This window comes from Mesitornis unicolor, unplaced genomic scaffold (assembly GCF_000695765.1).
Source record: "Mesitornis unicolor isolate BGI_N332 unplaced genomic scaffold, ASM69576v1 scaffold17784, whole genome shotgun sequence".
In the NCBI taxonomy this organism is placed as follows: domain Eukaryota; kingdom Metazoa; phylum Chordata; class Aves; order Mesitornithiformes; family Mesitornithidae; genus Mesitornis; species Mesitornis unicolor.
The window spans coordinates 2,621-23,227 of NW_010178314.1; the positions used below are offsets into that span (position 1 = coordinate 2,621).

A 20,607-nucleotide genomic window follows, 5' to 3' on the forward strand; every position below is an offset into this window, starting at 1 on the left:
CAGAAAAATGTCACATCAGAGATACTGACTCTCAAGTATGTTGCCATTTGTACAATGTTGTTCATTTCCTGTGATTAGGAGGCCAAGTTAATGTATTAGTATGTTCTAAAATGTGTACTGTTTTGTTATTTTTGTTTGTACAATATAACAACTCTTGCTTAGTACAGACAGAAACATTTATTTTTTTAAGAAGAAATATTTCCTAATTTAGTCATTTAAATTGAAACAAGAGACTATTTTGACCTTTATTGTCAAGCTATTGACATAGTATGATAGGAAGTGTGCACTGCTACTGAGGGCAAGAGAGACAATTTTAAAAATACTAAGATGCAACAAAACCAAAATAGTGAAATAAAAATGCCCACAACTTTTTTTATGGTACAGGATTAATTTTTGGGAGAAATTAAAAAAAAAACCAACCCTTAAATATTTCCTTCAAGGCAAATATCAAAAGTTGGTGTTTCAGGTAAAATGAAAGGCCTGCTTTTATCCTCCTGCTACTTGAACTAAAATTAAAATAAAATTAGAGAGGACATGAAACCTCCTCCATGTGGCATAAACCAACCACTAAGGAGGACCTGAGTAGCTGTGTCACTAACTGTTATCTTTGCAAGGAGCCCTCTGAGAGAAAAACAGAAGGATAAAGTAAAAAATTAAGCCTGTTGCTATTCAGTCCACTCTGGTGGAGTGTACCCTGAACACATGATGCAGTCCAGGTTCGGTAGCTTTAAGCACAGTCTTTCTGGACAGTGTTTGCACTGACTGGCTAGAGTGACTGACTCAGCAGCCTCCTCACTGGGGTCTTTCTGTAGCCCATGGGCACTAAGAGTTTCTTCTAGATGGTGACACTGAAGGCCACAGAGCATTGCGTGCATCTCCTGCTGGACCAGAGTCTTTCTTTGCTGGCTTTGGTGGGAGGCCAAGAGGTGATGGGGTGACTCTCTGTCTTCCTAGTGCCCCCCCCCCGCTTGGTGATTTGGTTAAGTACATGCTGAAAGGTCTCCCTGGCTTTGATAAAAAATGCTCAGCCTTGTGCCAGATGAAGCCTTTGTCAGGCTGGCCAAGAGTGAGAACCTTGCTTAGTGGGGGGGGGAGGTTTGGTGGACGGTAGCACCAAGGCTGGGAAGGGACAAGAGAAGGTAGACCCCCCCCAGTCATCCCAGCAATGATGGGAGGTGAAACCCTCAGCAGCCATTGCAGGCACTGGAAGCTGGAGGGGAGGAAAGCACAATACCTGACCTAACAGGAGTAGTACACAGGTGCAGAGGAGGTGGCATGAGCTGTGGTCATAGAAGAGATCCTGGTGAAGATGAATGTCTGCATACACGGAGCTTGGAGGTGATATCCAGTGAGAGTGGAACGAGTTACTGCAGCTACCCTTCTGGTTTATTTTTGTCTAGGGGAAAAGAAGTATTGTCTTTTGTGTGCAGTATGTTTATAACTCAGTTTCCCTTCTGACTGATGTCTTGCTCCATGCTCTCCTCTACTCCTCCATCTGGTTTCTATTGTAGTTTTAAATGAGGACAGTTTGGCTGTCTGGCAGAACAAGCGGGGTCTGTGTGACACCAGCTGCCTCTTCCAACTTACAAGCCTCCAGCACAGTTTTAATTATAGAAGTGTCAAGACTGGACACCCTACCACCACCCCTTTCTGTGCCTGCACGCACATACGCAGTCCCTGCTACAAATCCCCATCCATGTCTGATCTTCCTCCAGGAGAGACCCAGCTCTGTGATTTACGTGTGCTCTGTAACACCAACAAGAGTCCCATTGTAAAGCACATACTGCAGACTGTACTTCCCCACATTCAGGGTTGCTCATGCCTTTGTTTTTGTTCATCAGGAGCCACGTCTGAAATAATCAAACCTCCTCAGAAGGTGGTGGTGGTGGAAGTGGCCACTGCCGCTCTAACCCACCTACCTCCCCCAAGTGCCTGAAAGACTCAGCTTTATAGGAGATCAGAGCTGCTCAGGAATTTCAGAGCTGCAGGTTCTGCTCAAAGAAAACATTTATTGTGCTCCAGTTTCAGACAAGCACTGCATTTAGGGGCTTGCTTTGCAGGAAGCTGATGCAGTCCCTTCACGTCCAGGGATCTGAGGTCAAAGTCTGTAATTTTTGGTTGCGAGTGAAATGTGTCCTATGTGGGATTTTTTTTTTTTACATCACAAAACTGCCACACATTTTGGTGTAACTGCCTGTTTCTCTTCATAAGAGCCGAAGACCAAGTAGGGCAGGGAATCTTGTATGTGATGAGTGAAGGGCACTGGCAGAGATTTGTGAGAAGCTCAGGGCTGGAAAAGCAGGGAAGATTGCAGAGCTGAAGTAAGAGATATCTGCAGAGCTTGGTGCATGTTGTCTATTTACAGTCTATAAGGTTATCTCTGCTGTGGGCTCTTTTAAAAATAGGTTGAATTTTATGTTTGCTACAGATTATTACCCTCAAAAACTTTTGTTTGCATACCAGTCCTCAACAGATGGATCTAACCTTCCCTGGATTTTTGTATAATAGGTTTGCTTACCTGCTTGAGGCCTCTTGACCTAATTTATCCCAAGGAAACTTAAAATTTAGGGAAAAAAAGTGTGATTTAAATGGTCTTACTGTCAAGAGATCAAATCAGTCACAACAAACATCAGTATATGCATTTTTAGTTGGTGTGCTTATTCTTAACACTGAGGTTTTGAAAAGTACCTAATAAAGGACATTGCGAGTATGGACCTCATTTGTGTGGCAGCTAGGCACCATCATGCGAAGCTTGTCTATTTGAAAGACTGTTTAATTTTCAAACAAACCTTACCACTTGGCTGTCTGGCTGAAATGGGTTTTCTCTTCAACGAATTCTTCTTTTTCCAGGTGACAGAGTGGTTCACCCATTCTCCCACCCAAATGGATCTGAAGTGAACATGGATCTGCCTAGCTTTCGTTTTTGCTGTTCACATTATATTTACTCCCAGAGACCCCTACCAAGAAGGAAATCTGAATATACCATGTATGCATGGCTCCTGCTACAAAGACTGTGAAGGCTGACCAGACAGAAATGAAGAAGAGGCCTGAAGTCATTTGCCTTCCTTTTCTTTTTAATTTCTAGCATGCTCATCATCATATGATCTGAGTTCCCTACTGCAGTAGCAGATAATCAAGTCTTACTCAGAAATAGGAAGGTCCTCTTTCTTGATGTGTCACTTGGGTTTTTCTTGGCAGGATTTAAGGAAATTTTGTACTTTTCTTGTCTTCTTCCACATCATCTAGTCCTCTTAGGAAGTGGGTGCTATAGACGCTGAAAGAAATGCTTCTCATGTTCCTTCTGGAAAGTGCTGATGTGCCTTCCCCTCAGAAGTCTTAGAGGAGAGAACCCTATAGCTCTGTGACTGCTGTGGACAAAGCTTTGACTCTGTAGACTTCACCTGTGCTCTTTGCAATTTCATGGTTTCCCATGAAGATTGTTGTTGTAGTAGGCTAAGGCCCTACCAGAATCTCAGCTGTTAGTCTTGGCCCAACAACTTGAGGGTCTTAAAAATCAGCCCGAGGGCTTTGAGTGTAATACAGCATGACTAATGTACTTGCATTATGAGCCCCTGCTCAAAGAAAACAAACCTTAAAAGCAAATTTACCCTGTGGTTCTGAAGAGGCTCCTTTAAATGAGGAGAATTGGATCATTCAGGCTTCCAAGTAATCACTGATACTTGATGTATTCCTCCATTTGGGTTGGCTATGCTGTGAAGAGAAGGGATACACAAGAAGGACCTCTCTACATCCCTTGGTAAGAGTCTGGAGGCAGAAAGGTAGCATTTCCCTGGGCTCAGTGTGTCATTGAGGTAGCCCTCCTCACCAAGATCTGTGCCTTGGGGTGCTTGGTACGGGCAAGTCTACCCATGAACTGGCTCTGGGTTCAGTGGCACCCATGAGAAATACAACAATGTAGCAGCAGCATTTTGTTCAGGCTGTCCTTGGCGTGCTGTCTTTGGATACTGATGAAGCACATGTTAGTATGTCATTATGGTCCTTAACCTCAAGCAGAAGTAGTCAGGGAAGGTCCAGCCAGAGGCATTATCTCTCTGGTGTCGTGGAGATGCAGTAATTTTTATGCCTGGCTTTTCAGTCAGATGTGTTGCTTAGTCTGTTTTATTCCACACAGCTTTCTGAATGCACAGTGCAGCAGAGTCAGCATTACAGCGGGGAACTTTAACTTCTGCATTTACTGACTTTTGTGCTTATAGCTGTGTGAAGCATTGCGTTAAATACACAGCAGTTTCTAGCACCTAATAAGGAAGGGCAGTCTTACTGTTATTATTATAGCTAGGGTTGTTATAGTACTGGGAACAGGGAGGCTTGGTCTCACCAAGAGGATGAGGGTTTCCTATACCTATATAATGCGGAAAAAATAAACATATGCTTTGGGTCCAAGTCTGAATGTAAATGTTGTGCCTCAGGCTCCTTTCAGCTTTAAGGTTGGTTAAGACTTTCGCTGGTTATGTTGATGGTGTTCTTTGAAGCCAACGTCAGATTTTGTCAGTGTGCAGATCTAGTCAATATTTGAACTTTATACCCCCTCTGTGGGAGTTTATGAGCACTAAACTGTGGGTATGTAGGCTTATATGGAAGTGCAAATGCTGCTCTGATTTTTATCCAAGCCAATCAGACCTTTTGGCACGATTCAGCGAGAGTGGAGCTCTATCCTGGGGAGGGGGGAGATTCCCAGGACCTCATGCTTTACCTCATGCATTCAATTAGAATGAAATTGCCTCTTTTTCTGGGAAGAAAAGAAAAAGGGAGAGAGAGAAACACTACCTTTCATCCCACAACGTTTCTGTGACTTCAACCTCAGTCATTGTTGTATAGCAATGAACATGGCAGGGCCCAACCATAGCATATCCTACATATAGGTATGGCCACTTTGTGGGGTTTATTTTTGGTTTGCCCTGTATTTCTCCTATTGCTGTACCCTTCCCTGCATCTGCAGAGAGATGTGCCTCTGCTACTGTGTCATGAAACTGCCTCCTCTGTGATGACTTGTGGAAGTTCTCGGTGTGTATTCATTTGGCATTTTGCCTTGCTTTCCTCTCCTAGTCCCCTACGTGCTGAAAAGCTGTGCAGAGTTCATTGAGACTCATGGCATCGTGGATGGCATCTACCGCCTCTCAGGAGTGACATCCAACATACAAAAGCTGAGGTAAGGGCAATCTGTCTGAGTGCCAGAGGGATTCAGTGACATTGCTCAATTCTTTTTCGATGTTAGACCCTCAGGCATAGATCAGGGGCAACAGAGAGGGCCAACAGAGCTCTACACTGACGCAGAAGAGAAACTGTCTCTGAAGCTGGTAACAGGGAAATGCAGTATTTCAGGGATTAGTCCATGACAAATTAAAAAAAAATACCTCCCTCTGCATCTATTAATGGGAAAGGCCTGAAGGGTCTCAGCACAAATTACGAATTGTTCACTCTCACTTCAAGGCAAAAGAATCTTTTAATATAAGTTCGAGGTTCACCCATGGGACTGTGTTATGGAAACCAGAGCCTCGTTGAAACTTTGAGGCCTGATCCTAGCAAGGAATCCGGGCCAGGCTGCAGAGACATCTCTGCTTTCCTGTTTGTTTTTGACTCTAGCTGAAAAAGAGTGCTTAGGGTGGAGTACTGGGATGCAACAGCTCTTACTCTCCTACATTGTTATGTCTCCATGTTGTTTCAGACAAGAGTTTGTTTCTGACCAATGCCCAGATCTCACAAGGGAAGTTTACCTCCAGGACATCCACTGCGTTGGGTCCCTCTGCAAGCTGTACTTCAGGGAACTGCCCAATCCTCTCCTAACCTATGAGCTCTACAAGAAATTCACGGTGAGACCCTTTGCTGCTGTTGTTCCTCTCTAGCAGTGTGGATGTGCTGCAGGTTCCTCCATGACAGCTGCTTGGGATTTGCTCCAATGTCCTGTCTTGTGGTGCATCTATCTGTATGAACACTTCTTAGTGCTCTTGCCTTCTCATCTTCTGCTGGCTCTCTTTGCTTGTCCTTGTTTCTTTCCCCCATTTAATGTTTATTTCCCTCAGTTTCTGTGGTGTTTCCTCCCCTTTATCTTGCTATTTTTTTCTCTGCATTTTTTCCCTATTACTCTTTCTCCTCACTGTGCATGTCCTTCCAGAATTACTGATTCTATTTCTTTTCCTCATTACTGTCCATCACTGGGTCACCTAGGGCCTGTGTTCATAATCACAAAGATGCAGTTTCCTCCTCTCTGTCCTTCCGACACTCCCTGACACCTGTGCAAACTGATTGTTCAGCCCATGTGTACAACACCAACTTTTCTGCATCTGTAGCATTTTTCACACAGTTTGTCAGAGCGCAAATGATGACGCAGGTTATGCCAGCTATGGCATATAAGGTCTATCATGATCATGTCATAAATACAAATGACGGACGATAGTGGCAGCTGGCCAAGTAGAAATCTCTAACCTTGTTTAAAAGGACTGTAATTCAAAGAGTAGTAACAATTCTGCAAAACAGACATAGATTATACATGGATACAGTTGGAGCTTAGGAGCAGACTGCAGGGGAGCAGGAAAATAAGACCACAAAGCCTGAATTTTTAAGAGAGTTGGCTAATTTTGGTGACAGATAATATTTTATTAAAAGGTGGCACAGCAAGCTATGCTTGTTGTTAAGGCTGCCTGCTTCTTACCACTCTAAATCCACTTGCAGTTGTTTACGGCACCAACAAATTTAAATACAGTCATTTAGGCTGAAATCTTATGTGCCAGAGATGTGAATTTTCAGCTAAAAGCACTCATCAGCTTCTTAAAACAATGGGGGGGGGTGGGGGTATGAGAAGGATTGTTTCCTCAGTGTTAGAAACATCCGTCCTTTGTTAAGAATTTCAGTCATCCTACTCTTGACCATTTGCTGGGAGGTGGAGGGACAGACATCGCCAAAAATGTCAGATGTTGCAGAGAAGAAGTTTTGCAAAATCATGTCCAAATGAAATGGGAAGTGGCAAGCAACCTTAGCTTCAAGTGCTGCACTGCCACCATCCTGAATCAAGCGCTGCCAAGCCACACTGCTATGGCACAGCAGGCGCTTAGAGAGACTTGCAGGGTCCACACACGGAGAAGATGTTCTCCAAAAACTCTCTGTGGGGAGGCAGGTAACAGAACACGGCTGACAGGATTAGCCAAACAGCAACCTGCTATAGGAAGCAAGGCAGCTGTTAGAGACTACAGCTGAGCTGGGGAACACAGGTTGGGAGTGGGCTTACTGTGCTGCCTGACAGATATGCAATAGTGTCTCTTGCTGTTTCAGTGCCAAATTTTAAGTAACGTTGGTCTGTGTTTCAAGGTGATGTATAGTCAAAACTTCAGTCAAAATTCTGAGCGGATCTGAAAAATTGTCCTATATCCTCAGGATATGGAAATCTTGAAGATATAAGATGGAATCTCTAGACTAGATACAGTCAGGATGAATAGGACCTTGAAAATATAGGGTATTATTCAACTATTCACAGTAACTGATGAGTTTCATTCTTGTTGAAGCTATTTGGCTGCTGTCTTTCTGGCTATCAGTACTGATTTATGAAAGAAAAATGCTCTAAAGGAAACAGGAAGATTTAGATGGAAAATTTTAGGAAAGAATGTTTGCTGAAAAGTGCAGTTTTGGGATGATGACTTGCAGATTTTTGTTAGATACACTTGGTAAATGCTTTTATTCGAAAACAAAAGGAAAAACACTTCTGTAACTGTCTAAATGTTTCTTTTACAAATACTTTCTAAAGGGAATATTTAAACTTTAAATCAACATTGAACTCCTAAATAAAACATCTTTCAGAAAAGGGTTAAACAGCCCCAAATTTAAATGATAATTTCTTTCACTTTTTGTTGACACTTTGGTCAACCTTGAACAGTTGTTTTTTAAAGTCTTGTGCCAGCTCCCCAAAATATTATCACTTTGGATTGACCTAAAATGGATTTTTAAAATTTTTTTTATTTTAATCTCCGGCTTTTTAGTTTGTCCGCTCAGCCACAAAATCCATTATTCACGTAAATCTACTCAGTAGGGATTTATAATGGGTCACCCAGCTGACAGGAAGCAGAGTCAGATACCAGGGGGAAAAGAAAGAAAGAAGACCAATTCCCCAGGGAGCCCAAAAAACTGCTAGTGGTATGCATATGCGTACGCGTGGGGCGTCTGGACAGGGAACGGTGGCAGCTGTGCCTCTGCAGAAGAGCGCTGGTAGGAGTAAAGGATGCATGCTAATCCAGGGATGACTCAGTCAGAGCTGTCTCTGAGATGGGATAGGCTCTACTTTGAGTCACCAGAGTTATTCAGACATTTGTGGCTAAGGAAAAGTCAAATTCTTAATGACTAGGGAGGGGTTGGTCTTTTGGTCATCACTATGTCAACTTCACAGATGTAACATCCCAGTCATGACCTCACTGGCTATCAACTTCTGAAAAATGATGCCATCTCATGCTCTCCAGTTTGACATTTTGTATTCTGGTGATGGATGCATGTTTTGTGGGATAAATAACTTGAATCTGCTTGGCTTGTCCTAACCTGGGCTTAGAGGTTACCTGAGAGTAACTCAAAGTACTTCAGAGCAAATTGGCTGTAGGACACCAAGACTACCTTCTCTCTCTGGAATCTATTCCACTTGTCAACCAGGTCACTAAGATGTTTAATTGTGTTTTACATACTTTTTGCCATCCCCCAAGTGTTCTCTTCCCATTTATAAGATGAAAATATAGCTGACGTAAATTCATACATTAGCAGACATGTAATAGATGAAGTTACTGGTTCTTCCTTGAATTCTGTATTGTGCTGCTGTAATCCTGAGTTTTGGAAAGGGCCTCAGATTTCAAAGGCACAACACATATGGGTCAGAAATGTGGCTTGGAGGTTTGAATGGGTCATGACCTCAGAGAAGCTGGTATTCACTTGTTGTCTAAGCATTAGGCCTTTCAGATCTGGAAGTTAAATACAGGAATGAAAATCAGCACTGGAGGAGAAAATACAGTGTACAATATAGTTTAAATTTAATATTTTAGAAGCACCAGTTAAAGTTTATATTTCTTTCCATCTTTGGACAAGGCCATTCAACTGGAAACCTTGTATGAAGGTCGCAAGAGTTCTTATACTTAGGTTTTCTGGTCTGATGGTAATAGGCTTTTTTTTTTTTTAAGAAAAAAAAAGGGCTGCAGTTTTGGGTAAAAAGTACTAGAAGGAGTTAACCCGATGATAATAATCTCTGGCCTGAAACTGGCAATGTTTGGTTTGCTGGTGGTTGTACATGGGGAGTGATCTGCTGGGAAAAGGACAGTGACCAGAACAGAGATGGCAGCATCATCAGTGTGGATGTTGTAGTGACTGCTGCAAGAAGATGCTTCTCTAGTTATGGCTGGTAGTGTCAGGTTCATAATGTTTTAGCAACGGGTGGTTTGGGTCGGGTTATTTCCTTTCCTTTCCTTTCCTTTCCTTTCCTTTCCTTTCCTTTCCTTTCCTTTCCTTTCCTTTCCTTTCCTTTCCTTTCCTTTCCTTTCCTTTCCTTTCCTTTCCTTTCCTTTCCTTTCCTTTCCTTTCCTTTCCTTTCCTTTCCTTTCCTTTCCTTTCCTTTCCTTTCCTTTCCTTTCCTTTCCTTTCCTTTCCTTTCCTTTCCTTTCCTTTCCTTTCCTTTCCTTTCCTTTCCTTTCCTTTCCTTTCCTTTCCTTTCCTTTCCTTTCCTTTCCTTTCCTTTCCTTTCCTTTCCTTTCCTTTCCTTTCCTTTCCTTTCCTAGCAGTGCTGACGTCTGTCTTTAGACAAAGCTTCTGCTGGCAGCGTGGGTCCCAGCATCTTTCTTTGAACTCGCTCCGAACTCCAGTGACAGTAGGGTAGGCAGGAGGTTTCCAGACAGTCATGCATTGTTTGAACTCAGTGGTGGTTTGTTCTCCCCCAGCACAAATACTGAAAGGGAATAGCTGCACAGATGAATGCCAATGCAGTAAACTCCTAGGAACACAAACAAAAGCTTATGGTGGCTCTCTAAGCTCTTGGTCCCTAGAGACTTGCTCAAGACCAAGATGTATAACCTTGATTCTGTCTAACCTAGTCTAAACTTGAGTATAAAAATTTATTAATCTACCTGGACAGTGATTTTGCTAAGGCTTCTCCCATCATAAAAGATGCAAACTCATGCAAACTACTCCCTATAGCTATCTTCACATGACAACCAAAAATACTGCTTGTTTTGATGAATATGGAACATGTATATCCCAGCTGTTTCCATAACACAGGGCTTGAAAGATCTGTTCTATTTTTAACACAGTTTCAGGGGTGGCATTGTCACTAGTTGGTTTTTTTTTCATTATTTTCACTTTTCTCTTTCCTTCTCTTTCTATTCCACCCATTAATGCACAAGTTAAAGAAGACAAAAAGACCAAAAATCCAAAACAGACATAGCTCCTAATTGAAACTTTCAGTCCTTAAACACCCATCTCCCTAAAACTTTGACCCGCCCCATTCCCAACATGTAGGAAGGATGTACTGAGACATAAAATAACAGCGCAGCAAATCACTGCTGGGAACACAAAGCAACTTATTCTACCAATAGCTCTGTAAGGTAACAAGAGAGCATTCTCTCTGACACAGGCTGTCTCGTGTGACCCTCCTTATCCCTCTTCCTTTTCCCCTGAGTCCATTGACAGGGTGGACTGCTTCCTTGTGTCTCCACAGGAAGCAGTATCACGCTTCCCCGAGGACGAGCAGTTGGCACGAATTCAAAATGTCATCCAGGAGCTCCCACCATCACATTACAGGTGAGAATGTGCCCACCGAGGCGCTGAGGAGCAGTGTGGTGACCCTCACCATCAGGCAATATTGCCTGAAATAGCGCTGGAGTCAATTTCCAGAAGTCAGTTCCCAAAACCTGACTCGCCATTTCCAAATCTGACAACAATTTGTCTGGCATATAAATTTCATTAAACAAACTGTTGTTAGAGATCAAATAAGCTCTCCCTGCCATAGTCTTCCTCCTTTCCCAGTTACGACCCCCCTGGCACCCTTGGACAGTGTCCTAGGTGTGGTGAGGAGAAGATGATCTGCTGGAGGTGCTTGACAAGAGCTAAGCCCACATCCTTTGCAGCACTCCACTCTCTCTCCCATCCATCTGACATCTTCTTCACACCCATCACACTAAGGATTGGTTGGTTTGTGCCCCATTCTTGGCCACCCCAGAGCACAGTTGTTTGGGCGTTCACTGCCATTCCATGCAAATGATGGTGCCATAAATACTCTGTCCTATGGGGCCTGTTGTGCCATTGCAGACACTATCTTCTTTGTGGAGGGGCCAACTCTGAGGTCAGGGCTGGGTCTAAGCCTTGCTGTCTCAGTGGGCTGGCATTGGTCACTTGACACATTTTTCTTTCTCCATATGAAACCACTGCAGAACTCTGGAATACCTGATCAAGCACCTGACTCACCTGGCCTCCTTCAGCAACATGACCAACATGCACACCAGAAACCTGGCCTTGGTGTGGGCTCCCAATCTCCTCAGGTACAGTAGAGAGTCCTGTCACCCAGAGCACCATGCTGAGCTCCAGGCGGGGCACCAGCAACTGAGTTTGAGGGAAATGCAGACACAGAGAAAAGCAAAACAGCTAAAGGGAACAGTAAAGCAGAGCAAACAGCTTTTACAAGGAGAAAAAATTCTTCCAGGTTGAATAATCCAAGGTCTTACTGCCAGCATCCGGAAGCTTGTGGTTTTGTGTGTTTCTTATAAAAAAAAAGCTGTTATTTGCAAGTTGAGCACATTGATTTAAAAATGAGGAGTTAGCTCATCACTGTGGAACGGAAATGACATTTCTGACAGTGCCAGTACTTCTGCAGTGGGACAGTGAGAGAGGCCCAGCAAGCCTTGGAAGAGAGGGCAACAAGGCAATAATACTATAGGCCTGTGTCCAGATCTGCTTGAACACAAGTGAGATGAGCTTGGTGAGATTAAGGTGGCAGCTAGTGTCAGATCTCAAGCCACCAGTTAGTTTGCATGTTTGCTGTGCCTGGCACTCTGCTGGAAAGAGGCTCAGATAAGATGCAGGCAGAGGTTTGGCTGATAAATTGTAGGGCTAATCAGAACAAGAAATATATAGTACTTAGAAACGAAAAATGAAATATTTTGTATCATATTGAAATTCCCTTTCCCATCCATCCCATATCCCTGTGTCGAGAAGAATGGACTATGCAGGGAGAGTCCAGACCTGCAGCTGGGCAGGAGAAAGGCACTGGCAGAGCTGGTGGAGGAGCCCTGGGCTGGCAGGGACAGGAGGGAGGCGCATTGGCTAGAGAAGTGCAGGCCTGAAAAGCATTCTCTGAGGAGTTATCTCCCCTTTTAAATCACAAAACAGGCAGAGCAGGTTCTGAAAAATGAATCAAATGTTGACTCTATTGAATATCACAAAGTGGAGCTTTACTACTGAGACATTTTCATTCTAGCATCTGTCCTTGTCAGAAAACATAAAGTCTGTTTCCTTTTGCAATCTTTCGTAAGTGCAAGTCCCAGGGAGGATAAGAAAGGAGCAAGCAATGCAACTGCAGTCTCCTTACAGGGTTATCCTCTTGGCAATGCCCCAAGCTATTATCTAACACACCAGTCATTAACTTTACAAAGGATCCATTGCCCAGAGATAATTTCTTCAGCAACACTTTGGCATGTCAAGATAAGGAATGTTTCTTTGCTGAGAGCAAGAGTGAGAATGTGGGAGTGCAGGGGTGCAGAGAAGAGACTACTGAGGCACAGGGCAAATCATTGAAAAATTGGCATGGGGAAGACCTGAGCAAGGTTCTAAGGGATTTCACTAAGAGGTGATTGAAGCATTGAGTAGGGATCTGCAAGCAGTGTTTGAAGGCTCCTGTGTTGTCTTTTAGGCCCAACTTTGAAATAGCTAAGAGAGGAGCAAAGTGGAAGAAGAATGGAGGTTCAAAGACACAGCTTTATCTACTGCTGAAGAATATAAAAGTGAAGTAGGGAAAATAACACAGGTGGGAAAGAAGATAACAGAGGTGGCAAAGAAAACTGGGAAAATAATTTTTAAAAGAGTGAAAAGGCAGGGAGAGGATGAGGGCCTATGAGGGAAGGAGAGCAAGAGGTGCAGAAAGAGTGGGGAAAACATCTCTGTTTCAAGTCTTGCAAGAAGAAAGCTCATCTTTCCTTCCCCAGGCTGTGTGTGGCAATGCTGGCTACTAGTGTGCCTCTTTCCTCATGCAGGTCAAAGGAGATCGAGGCAGTTGGCTGCAATGGGGATGCAGCTTTCCTGGAGGTGCGAGTGCAGCAGTTGGTGATTGAGTTCATCCTTAATCATGTGGATCAGATTTTCAGCAACAACAGAAAAGCCAGCTCTGCAGAGAACTTCGGTAACAACCTCTCTGAACTACTTCATGTGTCACTTGCCATATACTCCCGCTCTAACTCTGTCCCTTTCAACTAATATTTCAAGCACATCAACCCTTACCATGCTCACAGGCTCCCCCAAAGACACCTTGAGGCCAATCTCTCATTACTCTTGTCCTCTTCATCCCTATCACCAATGTTTCCTTTTTGAATACTGGCCTCCTTCAGTGTGCTCCCAGATTGCCCTGTGGCCCATATTTTGCATGATCCCACTTGGCTTAACCTTTTCCACAAAAGGAAGACCACCTGACTGCTTCTCAATCCTGGTCTAAGATTCCTCTCTAAGCACATTAGCTAGTCTCAATTCTGTCAGACTCCCCCAATTATAATTCCTCATACCAATGATACCTGCCCTGCAGCCACCATATCCACCCAAGTCAGAGGCCACACTCTCAGGATAAAACTTAAGCTTATGTCCTAAAAACTTACGTCTTATACTTGTGAACATTTTGTGAAAGATATCTATTTTTTCTTGGGACATCAACAGTTTTCAGAGATGCTGATTTAGTGATTTATTTAGTGACTGGTTTGTTGTCATAATGCTTTTAAGCTTGGGAAGTGAGAGAGCTTGGATCCATAGTGACCTCACATAGTTTCAGAAATATGCATCTTTCTGGTTTACACACTGGGAAGGGTTGTAATACCTTCAGAAGTGAGGGAGTAACCACCTTTCTGCTTTCCAGACCTGTGTCAGCTTGTCGTGCCCACCTTTCCCTTAACACGTATCATTCTCTGCTTGTCTCTGTGTATTCAGCGCGGTGTCCTGCTCAACCTGTAACACCCCTGCTCTGCTGGTGCGGCTGCCATTCCTATGCCCTTATTTATGCCCTGGCAGAAGGCATGGAGTGAGGAACTGATCCCATACTGCCTTAAGCACTGTAGCGAAACACTGGCTAGTAAATTCAAAGGCTTCTGGTTGTACAGCAAGTCAGTGGCTCAAAACTGGCCCAAGTTTGGTAAGTGCTGAACGCCTCCGTCCTCTAACAGGAGTCAAGAGAGGAACATCCTGGTGTTCTCAGTTGATTTCTTAGTGGGAAACTGCCTCTTCTGAGTACTGAGTGGAGTCCAGAGATGACACTTGCTTCATGTACCTTGAAGTGGTCTGTTTAGTACAGGGCTATTATTGGGGTGCCATATAGGGAGTTGGCTTTACCACTGCCCATGTAAACAGAGACCTTCAGTTCCTAGGGCTGTCAGTGATGCTGCTTTCCATAGCCTTGAAATGCATTAGGAAGATAAAGCAATGCTACTTTTTAGACCAGCACCCCTCCTGGAAAAAGACAAAGAGAAAGATGTGGAAGTAAGAGAAAGAATTAGGCACCAGGTTTGGATCAGGGACTGAACTGCTCTAAAATCTGGGGAGGGAGGAAGGAGAAAGGTGCATGTGTACATCCTGGAGGTTTTCAGAAATGCGTCTTTCACACCGAAGTGCCTACAGCAGAGGCAGCAAGTCTGTAGGACGCAGCCTTTGGCTGGCAAGCATAGCCCCTGCTAGGAATGCACTCAGATGGATAAGGTTGCTGGAGAGATGGAAGACTTATCTGACAAAAAGCCTCTCTCCCTGCACGTGTTGCTCCTTTTCCCCCTCCGCAGGAGATGTTCCAGTCAAATAAAGACACGAAGCTCTTGTTCTCGTCTCTTCTCACCCCAGGCTGGAATGTATTTTCTTGCTTTCCAGAGAGTGCATCGGTTGTGAAAAGCCTGACCCTCCCTTCAGCCTCCCTGCCAATGAAGCTGGTGAGCCTGGAAGAAGCGCAGGCACGGAGCCTGTCGGCCTCCCACCCTGCCCGGAAGGAGAGGAGAGAAAACAGCTTGCCTGAAATTGTTCCTGTAACTGGGTCCCTCTTCCACACAGTTGTTGACCTCCCTGACAGCAAGTAAGTGCCAAGAAGAGTGTAAAACGCAAACAAAAATGTGCAGGTTCCCCAGCATGATTGGGAATGAGATTTTTGTTAGCGTGATACCCACACACCTGCATGCATGAATCTATGGCCACCATTGAAAGAAAATTGCATGACCTTCTCAAAAGAGGGACAGCTGCTCCTGAGAAGCATTGCAGTCGCTGGATTCATATCTCCACTAGTCCTCATCTCTCATTCGGGGCAGAACCTCGCAGGAGGAATTCGTTGTCTTTGCATCCTTGTGTAAGCTCAGGATTTGTCTGAACGTGGGCTGAGCATGGAGCAGGTCTGGACATGGCTCTCCTACGAGTTCCACCTGCTGGCGTCTGGTCCACGGTGCACCTGGGGGCATTGACCCGCTCAGCTTCATCGTTCTCCAGGATCCTCTGCACTCATACCTGAGCAGTAAGGCGAATTTCCTAGCATGGAGAGATATTTACATAGTGGCACCTATGCCACCTATGCCTATGCCAGGAGAAGAGACCAGTTTCAGCTGAGGTTGCTGCAGTTGTTGGCACTGCTGCCTAGCATAAGTATTTATCTATTGGTCTATCTGTTAATATATGGCCACTCTGGTTCTGAGAGATTATAGCCTCTGCAGCAGGAGGTTCATTAATCTACTGACCCATAAAGCACCAGAGCAAAGATCTTTCTTCACACTTGATATATTAAAGCAAAAAGAAGCCATCTAACAGAATACTGGCAAGAGGATAATGAGCTTAAGACAAAAAGGTGTATTGCTCTAGAGTGCCTTTTCCTTACTCAACTGAAGAGAACAATCCTATCCCCAAGACATTAATCCTCTTTGTAGGACTGGTTTGTGCTTCTCTGAGTACTGATCTGAAAGAAAAGCAGAACTATGAGAGCAAAAAGGCCATTTTGGAGTGCAAGACAGGGAGAGAAGAGGTTCTTGCTCTGGAAGAGGGGAAATTGAAGGTGGAGTCAGAATGGGTATGTGAAGGAACTGAAACAGAGCTTCATGAAGTCATATGCATAGAAGAAAACTGACTTCAGGAGTAGAAGCTTCTTTCTGTTTACAGCTGAGATTTCCAAAGAGATACAAGGACCTAGTGTCCACTTCCTCTGACATTTACTTGAAATTGATTTAATTCCCTTAAGACTCCTCCTTCTGATTAGTACATTACAATAGCACATAATCATGTAACACCTATGATTAAATTCATGTTGGCCTGAGAATTATTAGTAGATAGTTTGTATTAAAATAGCCTTTTATTTTTGCAAATTCATAAAACTCATAAGACATGAGGACTTTAAATAATAGCTTTGTGCACTGGGTGATAGTAGCAGTCCCATCATTTATCTGGAATTCTGTCATTAAAACCCATTTAAAAGGGTTGGGTTTTTTATTTACTGTACTGTAAGATAGTTCTATACTCAGAAACCTCTGCTTTCTGGGGACAGGCATGGTTGATCTCTTAGTCAACTGGAGTTGCTGTAGCATGATGCCACAGCGAGCTCTCTGAAGAGTTGGCTTAGGTGTCTTTTCCATCCATGACACAGTTAAATCAGCAATACAGACAAATCACTTACAGAAAAGCAAGAGTTGGTGGTGTAGCTATGCCTCATATGCCTTAGATTTAAAAGAAGTGTGAGAAGAAAAGTGGGACAGTGTTGAGAGGAGAGGGCTCAAAGGCTTTTGTGGGATATTAAAAAGACAATGATCTCTGGGGTTTGGTAACCTTCTGAGCTCTTTTTCCTTCCAGGAGAAAATTATCTACCAAGTCCAAGAAATGGAAGTCAATATTTAACTTGGGCCGATCAGGCTCAGAATCAAAGTCTAAACTGAGTCGAAATGGGAGTGTCTTCGTAAGGGCACAGAAGCTCTCTGGTAAGAACACACTTTTCAGTTAAGCATTTCTCTCTGCAGCTTTCGCCTGCGATGCTGATAGCATGGGACGACCTGCATCCACATGACACTAGTACCATTAAATTTGAGATAGTCTAATAGGACCATGTTTGTTGCCTGGTTTCATGGGCATCTCATTTTCACATGATGGCAAGAAGCACCCTTTCAGGAGAATATGCCAGACAGCTACAGTAAATATTCTATTTTGGTATGTGATAAACAGGCTCCCATTGCCCAGCTGTCAAGCTTTGGACTAGAAATGCTATGTATGTTTGGATTAGCCCACTCTTCCATCCCAGCCAGCCTCTGGCTCTTAATGCTCCTTACATGGCACTAGGTAAATGGCTGTCCTTCTAGGCTGTCCTTCCGCTAAAGGACATTAAAGGATCAACTGTGTTCAGTGTCCTTATGAAAAACAAGGCACCAGGATTTCCTATGGTTCCTGGCTCTCGACACTTTGAGGGAAGCTATTACTTTTTCAGAATTTACAAGAGAGAAATTGTCTTTTTCTCCTGGCTGTAATCCCAAATTCTAGTCCCTCCTGAGCTGCAATCTCTCAAACACACTGCTTCCTAGAAAATCACATGGCAGTGCCAATTCCCAGTCTTCAGAAATGATGACTCAAGTTTTAAAAATCATGAAGTTCACTTGAAAATAATCATGATTTTTAAAAGAAAACATACCCCTTTTTAAACCTGAGTTCATATATAAGTATTTTGGCTTTGTGTGTCCTAGATTTTTTTAGTATCTCCAAGACAAGAATTTATTTTTTAGAAAGAAAATGGAGGTGGGACTTTTTTTTAAAGATACTCTCATGACTCCAAGAGCTGGTGATTGGAGAAGCACTACCAAACATTTCAAGACTTAAAATAAAATAGTTAATGTTGGCAACATTACCTACCACCACGTACAAGAGAGGCTGTATTTGGATCAGAAGTGAGTGTGAAGCCAAATGCTGGATCCAGCTCCTTTTGGACCCCTGCCTTACTCCATGTTTTGCATGTACAAATGGCCTCACATAGGGTGCTCATGGCAGACCTCAAAATAGCTCTCCCTCCTATTTTGATCACGGGATCACCTTCTTACTTTGATAAGGAATACTCTGTCCCAAAATAGCGCTAACCCGAGGATGCCCAGGAATGGCTGGAACCCAGTGATCGTGGGGGCTGAGTTTTTTTTCAAGCATGGTACTGAATGACAGGAGGCTGTACATTTACACCAGCAGGACACAAATATGCACAAATGTGTGCAGAGATTTAGGCACTGAAATAATGCTTTTGAGAAGCAGTGCTTTAGTGGTGCCATATTGTATTTTTGTGTGCTTTCTGCTTGCAGCCTAATGTGAGGGAACAGGCGAACTTGCTGTTGAAACTCAGCACATGCTTTAACACAGTTTGTGTCCATGCACAAAAGTCTGCAAGTCACATAAAACGTGAGCTCCATGGCTTGAATTCTGTTCCCCTGGGAAAGCAAAGCCAATGCTTAAGATGTGATGCCAAATGAATGTAAAAGGTAGCCAAGACTCCATATAAATGCAAAAAGTAGCTGGAGCTTCACCTGTGCTCATGTAAAAGTCAGTCCCAGAAGCCTTAATTATATAAACAAATGAAGTCCAACAAGCCTGCTCACTTTCTGCATTGCCTACTTTGTGCAACATAGTAAACAGCAAACTTTGCTCCCAGACATTGTCCAGAGCTCCATGGACCCTTATTGGGCTGCCAGAAACTAACTTGTCTTCCTTGCCAGCTGCATATACCCCATCTCTCATTTTCAGTGTAGTAACAGCTACACTGTTTCAAAGCCTCTCAGGAGACCTGTAGAGTGTCTGGTGACAAATGGCAGGTTGTTTCTGGAAAAGCAAATCCAGCAAGGATGACCAGGAAAATGGGTTGCTTACTGCCCTCATAAATTTCCCAGGGTGTTTGCTGGAGGCAGGATATGCTCATGCCAGCAAAAAAGCCTGGGAGTGCAACATAAAAATAACCTAACATTTGCTATCAGGGATGAGAGGTGAGGAGGCCTTTATGTCAGTTTAGTTAAAAAGTCCCTGCAACCAATAGTCTGACTTGATTGGGGAGGGCAGTGGCGCATAACAGCTTTGGGGATGCTTGACTGCTTCAGGGTGGAGATGGTGTTGACTGGCTGGGTTAAGTATAGCTCTCCACATGTCTGGCAGGTGCAAAGCTGTTGTTAGCACTAGCAGATCCCCAGCTGTGTGGACAAGTGTTGTGGGTAATAAGCTGCGTGGTCTGGATACAGAGGGGGAATGCTTGGAAATGGAAAATAACTTTAATGTCTGCCTGGCATGTTGGTCTATATGTAGCCTTTAGTCTTTATGGGCTGAAACCTGCAAAGCCACAGGATATGAAGCCTGTTTCTAAAACTCCTTTTCCACAGAAAAAGCAACTATTCGGCCCGCAAAGAGCATGGACTCACTGTGTTCCCTGCCAGTGGAAGGTAAGACACCAATAGCCCATACTGTAAAGGTGAAGGATTGCACCTCTGCATTCTTAGCTTTACTCCATGCTTGCGTAGATGCAGTAGTCTGTTTGTTTGCTTATCTCACCATGTGATGTGTCTTTGTGTGCTTATGCCAGGACTACTGACATGTGCCCCCACCTTTGCATGCATTTTTGACCCTTTTCTGTCTCTTTTTTGCTGGTGCATGCTCCTGAGTGTTGCCATGGTGCCTAGCTGCCTCTTTATTAGCATTAGGGTTGCTTCTATTTCATTCTTGGTTATCCTGGGTGCAAAATTTCCATTCATAAGTGAAAAATGCTTGCAATAAGCCAACAAAGCCTGGAGCTGTGATCTTTGCGAACAATGCACGCTAGCCCTGGACTTGGCTGCATCTGATTGAGAGGAGCCTCTAATAAAAGTCTTAGGTGATTTCCACTGGAGGGCATCCTATCCAGCCCTGACTGCCCCGTTTTAAAGAGGCCCCAGGGCTGGAGTCTAGAAGGTCTTCAGTGCCTGCTGTCTCCATTTCTCTGGGGAAATGTCTGTCACCAGGGCTGAACTCATCCCTGGAGGGACTGAGGAGGGCTCCTCACAGAGAAAGGTTGTTTGCTAGTGCTTTGCTTCTCATTGATTTCTTCCTATCTTCTTGTCTCTAGGGGAGGATGAAAAGAGCAGATTCAAACGGACTGTGACTACTGGAGGGTTTTTTGTCCCAGTGATGAAGATACGGACAGGAGGCACAGGCAGCTCATATGACCTGAGCAAGGAGAATGAGTGGGAGCGAGAAGGATCTGCCATGGGGGCCAAAGGAAGCTCAGAGCTGAGTGTGGAGAAAGGTCCTCCCCGGACACCGCAGGCAAAGTCACCCCCTGAGCAGCTGAAGGTCTTCCGGGCAGCAGAGGATGCTGAAAATGAGCAGACTTCCTTCAAAGGTGGCCGCATGTTCTACACCTCTGAAACAGCTGCCAAGTCAGGCTTCCCA

The 20,607-nt window shown here is 44.0% G+C and overlaps 1 protein-coding gene across 1 annotated transcript in view; it reads left to right on the plus strand.

The window, feature by feature from the left end:
- Positions 1 to 1,188: 1,188 nt before the first annotated feature.
- The window catches only part of LOC104539006 (rho GTPase-activating protein 31-like), a gene marked incomplete at its 5' end in the record, with an annotated part of 23,695 nt that continues 4,276 nt past the window's right edge, over positions 1,189 to 20,607 (plus strand). The window contains 10 exon segments of the mRNA XM_010182417.1: positions 1,189 to 1,225; positions 5,065 to 5,167; positions 5,684 to 5,828; positions 10,688 to 10,770; positions 11,400 to 11,507; positions 13,215 to 13,360; positions 15,076 to 15,274; positions 17,023 to 17,147; positions 19,563 to 19,622; positions 20,282 to 20,605. Coding sequence (XP_010180719.1) covers positions 1,189 to 1,225; positions 5,065 to 5,167; positions 5,684 to 5,828; positions 10,688 to 10,770; positions 11,400 to 11,507; positions 13,215 to 13,360; positions 15,076 to 15,274; positions 17,023 to 17,147; positions 19,563 to 19,622; positions 20,282 to 20,605 — 1,330 coding nt within the window.